Below are 9566 nucleotides of genomic sequence, written 5' to 3' on the forward strand. Positions count from 1 at the left end.
GCCCTGTTTGGTTCATAAGTCCTAGGACTTTTTTAGTCCTAACTAAAAAGTCGCTAGTACCTAAAAAGTCTCTACCTGTTTGGTTCCTGGGACTAAACATTGACTAAAAGACCATGTTACAACTAAAAGTCCCAAAAAGACTCCCCCTCAGGGTCTTCTTTCTTAAGTCCCAAATGCCCACTTTAAGTCCCTATAAGTCCCTTCAGTTTGCTTTAGATGGGACTAAAAGGGACTTTTTTTAGTCCCTAAATCAATAAGTCCCTGTAAACAAACACCCCCTAAGTTTTGTTTAGACGAGGAGTAGAAAGTATAAGTTGGTTGCTCATGAGTTAGCAGTTGTGTGGATCGTCTCTATGGTGTGGCAATTGGCGGCTCGGGTCTACATTATTGAGCTTCGAAAATAGGATTTGCAAACACATTGTATTTGAGCAATAAAGCTCCATTGTTCCCCACAAAGATAAAACCTTACTATTTTCTATTTGCCAGATATAATACCTATAGTAGAATAAAGGAGGGCCCCTACATCTTTTTTATTAAAAGAACTCAAATTCGCATCCTTGAGGGCTTGAACTTGGGTGGTTGGGTTGTAGTACATCATATTCCCTAACCAAGTGAGCTAGGATCACTTCCTTCCACAGTAGTTCTTTAGGTAGAATCTCCCGCTAGTCGGATTATTTACCACTTTCTCCATCTGAAATATGAAATGGGTCGGGTTGCTCGAAGACAGATATACTATATGGTAATCTAATACTATTGATTTATTGAACCATTCACACATATGATCTCATAATCTCATTGCCTAAATATAGTGGCCGAACAAACAACTGATAGTTATTCATAATACCATACATATACTTTTTTTGTTTTCGTGGACAATGTACTACCATATACCATTGCAGAGCAACAAATTTCCTTTTAAAAATTTGAGTAAAAAGCTTTATTTTCATTAACTAAAGTGAGACCGCCCCTCAAGGCAAACGATGTGGATGTCATCGTTACCTGCTTGGAAACCCGGAGATTGTGTTTTCACCCAAGAAACCAAGCTATTAACATATGAAGAAACAGAGTTCCCAAGGATACCTATAAGGGAAACGATGCCCAAAGACTCCGCCACCACCGCCCTCGGCCAGGGTTGGGGTAACACTTTTCGCCTAGAACCCTACTTCGAGGAAAAGGGCCCACATATCTAGAACACCCGAATTAGAGCATTGAGTTTGTCGGAGTTGTGCACCTTCATAATCGACCACCGATCGCCATGACATGTCATACCTTAGCGGCAACTCATGTTGTAAAGAGCACACCATCTTGCTTGTCGGGACCTGTTCTAAATGCGAGTCACCAGATTCATCATGCCCATTGGCCACAATAACGCGTGCCGAATGATTACAAATTTACTCAAAGTAAATCATGTTTGCCCGACAATCCCACTCAAGATAATTGTTTGGACCGAAGCCCCAATGGGTTGATCTGTGGACTCCATTACATCTCAATTCTACTCCCATCATTCTACTTACAAAGGGTGGCCCTAGAGTGGTGTCAATGCTACACGGACGCGAATATGAGTTACGGGGCATAAACAATATCATTAAGATGAAGGGTGAAGAAGGAATACTATCAAGTTTTCAATGATAACACGATGTTGCTATGGATGATGTGGAGGATGGGAAGGCATCCTAGAAAGGGAATATATATTTAACCGTGCGTCTTCTTTGTATGTGGCTAGGGTGCTTACCCTGTACTTGTTCTCCTCTATCATTACAATACAATACAATGATATGCTCTCAAGCGTATTGGTGATATTTTTTTAGATATTTGACCATCCTTTTTCTTGAATATTGACACTTTGCCCCTCACCAACATTATCATTTGCCCCTAATTTCTTTACACTTTGACAATCTGCTCTCTGACAGCTGGGCCCCCGCGAAAGTCGATCCTACCCCTGTCTCACTACCTCTCGTCTTCCTCCCGATCCCCTTCTCTCGGCTGGATTCCCCTCCGTCCACCCTCGGCGGCGCGCCTCCTGCCCTCAGCGCGCCCGCTCCTCCTACTCTCGCCAGGCGCCGGGAGACGCGCGGAGGGGCCTCCCCTTCTCCCTCCCTCCTGCTGCCCTCAGACCAGCGCCGCCGCGGAAGCGATGCCCGCCGCCGTCTTCCGGCCTCCTCCGCGGGAGGCGAGGAGGTGGAGGAGAATACCGCACGGAATACCAGCGAGGCCGCTGAATCGGCAACGCGGATACCTGCAGGGACGCCCCCCGCCGTAGCCTCGACTCGCCATCGTCCCAGCGCCCATGCTCCGCCGTGGGTCGTGGCCGGCGAGGCGGCGAGATCCTCCTCGCTCTCCTGCCAGGATGCCACGGCCCATCGCGATAACCGCTGTGCCAGGTATTCTCCCCCGCACGCGCTCGCGGCTTGACGGGTGATTGAGGGCCGAGGCAGCTCCATCCTCCCGTCTTCCTTGCGGTGCTACAACGGCAATCGGCCAAGACACGCACGTACAGCCTCAGCAGAGAGATGGCCAAGCGACGCTACAAGGAGAACCACAGCTGAAGGTGATTCCACCAAATTCTGTTTTTCTTATACTCTGTTTCAGTGTGTGCATTTTTTTTGAGGGATTCAGTGTGTGCATCTTGTTTGGTATGTTTGTTTTCAATGAAATAATCTGTTGAAAGATCATCTTCAAATCCTTTTAAGCTTAACCATGCTCTACTCAAAATGTATACACGAACAGAATAAGATATTTTTGTTGTTCACACACTCCCTGTGACATCACCTGATCCCATGTCAGTTGTTTTTTTAGTGTAATACATTCCTCTGCCCTGTGGCTGATGGTGATGATGTGGGGATCCAGTAATATCTGTGGGCACACTAATTTAGCAATGTTTTTATATTTAATGTTGTAATTGGTTGATTTTTTTGGATAAAACTTGGTTGGTTGTTCTCTCACCAACAGTTAACTGCAATCTCTTTAATCCTTATTGAAGCTCATACTCCCTCTGTCCGAAAATACTTGTCATCAAAATGGACAAAAAGGATGCATCTAGAACTAAAATACAACTAGATACATCCCCTTTTATTCATTTTGATGACAAATATTTCCGGACGGAGGGAGTACCAGATTACCAGTAGGAATTTGGTTCCTGGATGGTTAATAGGTAGTAGATACTATGGTCATCCAGAGGGTAGCAACTGCTAGTATTTACTAAATACATGCTTGGCCAAACTTTCCTTCCAGTTTTATTGGATCCTTGCAATCTACAGTTGTGCAGCACCGTTTTTACTTCTTATGGGAGCTGGAGCGGTTGAATTTCCACTTGTTGCTACAAATATGGTTCTTCGGTAGCTGGTTAGTCTGAAGTTGCTGCTTACTCGTCAACATGTAAACAAATGAAATTTTGCGTTATGACAGGACAGAGGTAATTGCTTCCATCATTCCTGTCCAGATGTTACATTTAGTTTTCATGTCTTGTATATCTTTTCTTAAGCCAAGTTTGTTTTCACGCATAGAGGGGATACTAAATTTCTCTAATATACTCCCTCCGTCCGGATATACTTGTCATCAAAATGAATAAAAGGGGATGTATCTAGATGTATTTTAGTTCTAGATACATCCTTTTTTGTCCATTTTGATGACAAGTATTTTCGGACGGAGGGAGTACATGTCTAATGTTGGTATTTTTGTAGATCATCAGGGAGAAGATTGCCATGTGCCATGACAGAGCCTCGCCGAGCAGGGTTGCGAGACAGTGTGGTCCTGTGGTGCGTGCCAATTGTCAAAGGTATCTCAGAGGAAGGAATAGAGGAGGATCGAAACAATTTGTTCTGCTGCACAATGTAGATAGAGGAGACAAACCTACTGGAGGAAGGAAATTGAAGGGTGTGTTGTACGGTGCTTGCAAGAGAGGGGAAGCAAAAGGAGGCCATCTGCTTCCGTCGTGACACAATCAGATATCGTGCTCCGCAAATGCACTATCACGGAATAGAACGATAAGCACTTTGACCAAAATCCCCATATAGGAGCACCACTTTGTTACCCCGTGGCAACGCGCTACCAGTGTCTTGTAAATGACCGATGTTGCTCATCATTTGCCAGATAGGTGTAAACTATTGATCCAGCTATGCCAATCTGTTATGCAGCAAGAAAAAAGTGTTGAAGTTAAGTGATAGAAAGTGATGTACCATGGGTGAAAAGCTCTTGAATTATCTTACCAAACTTTATATTCAATGGATTTCAAGTTACACAGCTCTTTCTTTTACATTTTGCAATGACTTTAGCTAAAGCTTCTCTACCTCCGAAATTTGTTCATAAATGTACATGGTTTGCTTCCTTTTTTTCATAGAGATCATCTTTCGAATGAACAAAGAGTAAGAAGAAAGATGGTGTGTAGTTCTATCTCTGAATTCAAAAAGTGAAGCACAAACCCAAAACTGCCTTGTTAATATGTATACTCTTCAATCTTCGTACAATCCTACTTATAATTCACAGACTCTGTTTTGTCCAAATAATGCAACAGAGGTAAAAAGGAAGAAAAAAAAGTGAAATGGTCTTGTCCACTCACTCCAACGGCTAGGATCTAATCAAGCAGGTTCAGTTCAGTCCCAAGAATTTCCAGAGGGCGGGAACCAGAGCTCGCTCTCGTCTAGCTTCATCAGGTCTTGCAAGCCGTCCCAGAGCTGATCCCCTGTTTCCTGCCCGCCGTTCTGCTGCCACGTCTGCGGAACCCGGACCTCGACTTCCGCGCTGCTCGGCGAGGGCGAGCACGTGCCGGACTTGGCCGCGGCGGCATTGCCGTCGCCCAGCTGCTGCTGCTGCTGCTCGGGGAAGGGGAAGTTGAGCTTGGCGCGCGGGCCGCGGAACTCGACGGCGGCGCGGTCGTAGGCCCTGGCGGCGTCCTCGGCGGCGTCGAAGGTCCCGAGCCACACCCGCACGGCGCGGCGCGGGTCGCGGATCTCCGCCGCCCACTTGCCCCACGGCCGCTGCCTGACGCCCCGGTACTTGTTCTTCTTGTTCCGCCGCCGCCTCTGCGGCCCGCCCGCAGTCACCGCCGCTTTCGGCGCGTCCAATGCCGCCGCGGTCGCCCCGGTGGCCTCGGCCGCGCCGAAGAACTCGCAGCCGAGGCAGCCGTCGACCCTGCACACCGGGCACACCTCCTTGCTCGCGGCCGCCGGGAAGAAGTCCGGCGGCGGCGTGGTGTACCCGGAGATGACGTGCAGCAGCGCGGCGACCATGGCGCCGTGCTCCTGCTCCGGCGAGATCGCCCTGCCCGCGAACGGCGGCGGTGGCGGCGGCTCGGCGGTGGCGGTGCTGGGCGACGGGTCCTCCAAGTGGCCGTCGAAGCGGATCATGTACTCGTGGCCGTGGCCCCCCTCCATCGCCGCCGAGACGCTGAAGGTCATGTGTCTGTTCTTGTGGTGTTCTTGGTGGCGCTGACTTGTGTTGAGTGGTGAGTTCAGGTGGTTTGGAGTGAGCGGGAACAGGGGAGGCGGGGGCGAGGTTTATATACGGGGCTGACGTCGCAGGGCACGCGGCGCATGCAGAGCAGCACGCTCGTCCGTGCACTCTTCCCCTTTCTGCCTGTGGAAATTCCCTTCCCTTTTTGTTGGATCGCACCGGTCGGGGACAGCTTGCCAGCTAAACAAATCCGCTGGTTAAGGCTAACGGGGTTCGCGTGAGAAACGTGCGCGTTTCGGGGCCTCGGGTTTGGTTGGTTGGTTGTTTTGTTTATTCCGGTATTGCCCTCCCTCCCGGTACGGGACAGCCGACGGCGTCAGCGTGTGGACGTGACCGGTGAGGGTGACGCCGGTGGTGACGCTAGTGGCATCATGGGAGTGGGGTGCTGCCTGGACAGCAGAGGGGGTCGGTCCGTCTGTTTTTTCGTTGAAAGGGTCAGAACGGGGTCAAGCGGACGGCTGGTTGGCTGGTTGGTTCAGGTGGTTTTGGTTTGCCCTCCGACGTGGCCGCGAGGGAGGTCGGCACACGCACAGTACCTGGTTTTGTTGGCGTTTGCCTGCAAGTGTGGTACGGTTGACGGTTCTGGTTACTTAGACGTTTTTTTTCCCGCGGAGTTATTCTAGATGGCTTTTTGAGTATTGATTAAATTTGATAAATATCTACTACTCCCTTCGTTCCTAAATATAGTTCTTTCTAGAGATTTCAACAAGTGACTACATACGGAGCAAAATGAATGAATCTACACTCTAAAATATGTCTATATACATCCGTATGTGGTAGTCCATTTGAAATCTCTAAGGCCAACTCCACCGCGCGACCCTATCCTGTCCGCCCCGGTCCGTTTGGGGTAAAAGAGACAAAGGAGGCGGCTTAGCGCGCGACGGCCCGGACCCATCATGTCCGTTTTGTGTCCGGGCCGACCCATTTCGACGCAAACTTGCGCCGGGTTTGGGTCGCGGCGGACACCAAACGGACGCGCCCTCGTCCGCCTCGGGGCCGCGTGGCAGGCGGCCACCTACCTTCCTCCCGCCCACATCAATGCGCATGGGTGGGCGGCCCCACCTGTCATCCACACATGGAAGGGTCGCCGTCCTTCTTTAAGTGGGAAGCGTGGATCGGTCGTCGTCCACACTGCCCCACGCCACCCCGCGGCCTCCTCGAAACCCGACAGCCCCAGGCCCCAAACCCTAGCCAAGAACTCGCCGGCCGGCCGCCCCACAGCCATGGGGCTCTGGAACTACGGCCGCAAAGGCAAGCACGACCGCGAGGCTGGCTCCTCGTCGGGGCGTCACCGCGGCTCGGTGAAGAAGGAGGAGCCGGCCTCGCCATCGCCACCACGCTGGGCCCCCTCGCCGCCCGTGTTCTCCATCGCCCCCGCATCCGCCGGCGAGCGCGACCGGCACTACATCTGCGCTGAGGTGTGCCGCCGTTATTGGGAGACGAGGACGCCGATCCCCTGGAGCGACGCCCACCTCCCCAACAACTGGCATTTGTCAGCCGACCGCGTGCCGATCCCGCCGGTCCCGGTGACCGGCCGTGCGTGCCGCCAGGAGATCGAGCGCCGCCGCCGCCTCCTCCCGGACGACCTCTACTACGACCCCAGGTACGCCCCCGACTCGCCATTGTGGGACACTTGGTTCCGCGATGAGCACGACGCGCGGCGGGCGTCCTATTTCGCCGACACGTCGACGGGGCCACGGCGGCCACGCACAGAGCGCCCAGCGGCTGCTCCCCAGGAGCGCGGGCGTAGGGTGGTGCGCGGCCTCACGCCCACGCCGTCGCCGTCTCCATCGCCACCACCACCTCCTCGCATGACGGCGGAGGAGGAAGCCCGTCTCGTGCAGCGTGTCATGGAGGACTCCATGCGCACGCACGACGAGCGGCAATGGGACGACTTGGAGGAGGCCATGGCACTGTCTGCCGCCGGCAACATGGCCTTCCCGGAGCTGCAGATGGTGGCCTTGACGGAGGAGAGGAGGGAGGACGCCATGGAGGAGGAGCCGGCGACCGCCTTCCAGCAGCTGGTGGGCATGGGGTGGGCCTGGTCCTGCACTGCTCCGGAGATGGCCGCCTGCCTAGGCGTGGACTGGCGCGCCACTCCCCCGCAGTCACCGGAGCGGGAGGGGTCGCCACGGGAGGAGGTGTTGCAGGCACCTCCCGCCGTCCAGCCCGCCCCCGTCTACCAGGCACCGCACGCACCGCCGGCCCACCTGTGGACGCCGCCGACCTACGTCGACCTCGTCAGCGACGACGACGACACTGGCGACCAGTGAAGAGCGCCACGGCGACGGCAACGACGGGCACAGGCAGGAGCTCGCCGGCGGAGACCGTTTTTTTTTCTTTTTTATGTTTAATTATTAATGTGACAAAACTGGGCCGTTTTGTGGCCATGGACCCCCCTAACTAAGTTTTATCTTTTATTAAACTGCGTTTTTTTTACCTTTTTAGTCATTTTTTTATGTTTTCCTGACACGGACGTGATTTGGGGTGCGGCCGCGCGGTGGGCGCACGCACGACCCAATGGACACAGCCGGACACGGGCGTACCCATCGGCGCCTCAAACGGATAAAATCCGGCCAATCCGGACGTTCGTTTGGGGTCGTGCGGTGGAGTTGGCCTAAAAAGACTTATATTTCGGAACGGAGGGAGTATATACCATACCAGTATAAAAAAGCTTACGCTTCATCCAATTATTCTATGCCATCTAGCTTTCTTTTTGATCCAATGGTTCAAAGTTGCACCATATGACCATCCACCCACTAATCATACCTTTAATTACCACCAACACAAAAAGACTTGAGTGTTTTTTTCCCTCCTCCTTCTTGGCAAGGTGCTTGGGGAGTAGCTTATCGTGACTTGGGTGGCAATTATGTGCGGGTGTCGGTCCAGTCAATGCGTCTCAAGATGGTTTGTGTTTGACCTTATGTTCCTACAAGGCTACAACAATGGTCTCGAATGTGTTGGCATGGAGACCATCTCCTGCGAGCAGTTGCTCAATGCAGCTTGGGATGTGGAGGTTGGACAGTGCAGCCATATTTGTTTGATATTGTGAACAACTCTTGGATGTCCGCGACTAAATTTTTACATTGTTAACATTGGTGTGAATGCTCAATGGTATGGTCAATTGGCATAACGTATTTTCTCTTTTAGGCAACCTATTTGTCTTTTCACGAGCCGCCCTATATCATGTACCAAACGAAGAAAGGGATAAACCAATCCGGTAGGCGCCAAGATAAAATATAACTCCGAACAGCCTTGTGGCATCCTCTCGTCACAGTAAACACATGAATGAGTCTTAGGAGGGAAACTGGAAAAAGTGACGAACCCGAAGGTGACACAATAATGACTAGTCTATTATATGCTATAAGCACAATACATTGGAATATAGATAAAATAGTTGGAAAATCCCACATAAGAGAAACATATGGCCATCTGTTTAGCGCGGTACAGAATAATAACAATTACATTTTACCAATGGCCCTTTGACATTGAAGTCGGGAGAAATAACCCACTAATGCCATCATAGGAAAAACGTTTTATCTACTTTACTCCTATACAACTACCATGCGTACACGTTTCATCTCTTTTACCTGTAAAACTACCATGCGTATGATTTGATCTGAACTGGATCCCAAACTAGGGTTAAGCCATGTGCATGTTTGTGTTGTGCTCCAGCTTCATGATGTTCTCCAGCTTTGGTGAAAAGGAAGATGGGATGAAATTGTTTGAGATGCAGGGTGTGGAACGGAAGAAACTTTCATGGGAAGAGTTTGGGTCCAACGACAAATGTTGCAGGCATTATAGTCCTAGCATGCTTAAGTTTCTTATGTTTCCCGATCTAGAAATATATCCACCTGCTTTGCTTCCTACATGGACATCTCGCTGGATCCAATCGATCAGTTTGACCCAGGTTCCACCTTGCCGATGCCGCATTCTCTTCTTGCCGTTGATGTTGGGTCTCTAGTTGTGCGGTGTAACAGTCGAAATTGATCGACATCGGATGCAATTAATGGAGGATGGCAATGCTATCTCGTGGGAGAGGCAAGAGTAGAGAGACATGCGCTCTGAGATAATAGCGTAAGTCCTCACCACCCTTCCTCTCCAATCCGACCATACAT

General features: G+C 51.1%; 1 protein-coding gene and 1 long non-coding RNA gene across 2 annotated transcripts; one reads left to right on the top strand and one right to left on the bottom strand.

The window, feature by feature from the left end:
• The first annotated feature begins 1925 nt into the window (after window positions 1–1925).
• Window positions 1926–4239, top strand: LOC123143530 (uncharacterized). Its single transcript, XR_006470927.1, has 2 exons — window positions 1926–2548; window positions 3258–4239. It is a non-coding gene; the product is annotated as an uncharacterized lncRNA (long non-coding RNA).
• Window positions 4240–4406: 167 nt separating this feature from the next.
• LOC123143527 (ethylene-responsive transcription factor ERF109) lies at window positions 4407–5479 on the bottom strand. Its single transcript, XM_044562468.1, has one exon. The coding sequence runs from the start codon at window positions 5391–5393 to the stop codon at window positions 4590–4592; it is 804 nt and encodes a 267-aa protein (XP_044418403.1). The 5' UTR covers window positions 5394–5479; the 3' UTR covers window positions 4407–4589.
• Window positions 5480–9566: the final 4087 nt, after the last annotated feature.

The sequence above is a fragment of the Triticum aestivum genome, chromosome 1B, assembly GCF_018294505.1.
Source record: "Triticum aestivum cultivar Chinese Spring chromosome 1B, IWGSC CS RefSeq v2.1, whole genome shotgun sequence".
Classification (NCBI taxonomy): Eukaryota; Viridiplantae; Streptophyta; class Magnoliopsida; order Poales; family Poaceae; genus Triticum; species Triticum aestivum.

Coding starts and splice junctions, on each gene's coding strand:
- LOC123143527 (XM_044562468.1), bottom strand. CDS start 5,393: ATGACCTTCAGCGTCTCGGCGGCGATGGAGGGGGGCCACGGCCACGAG.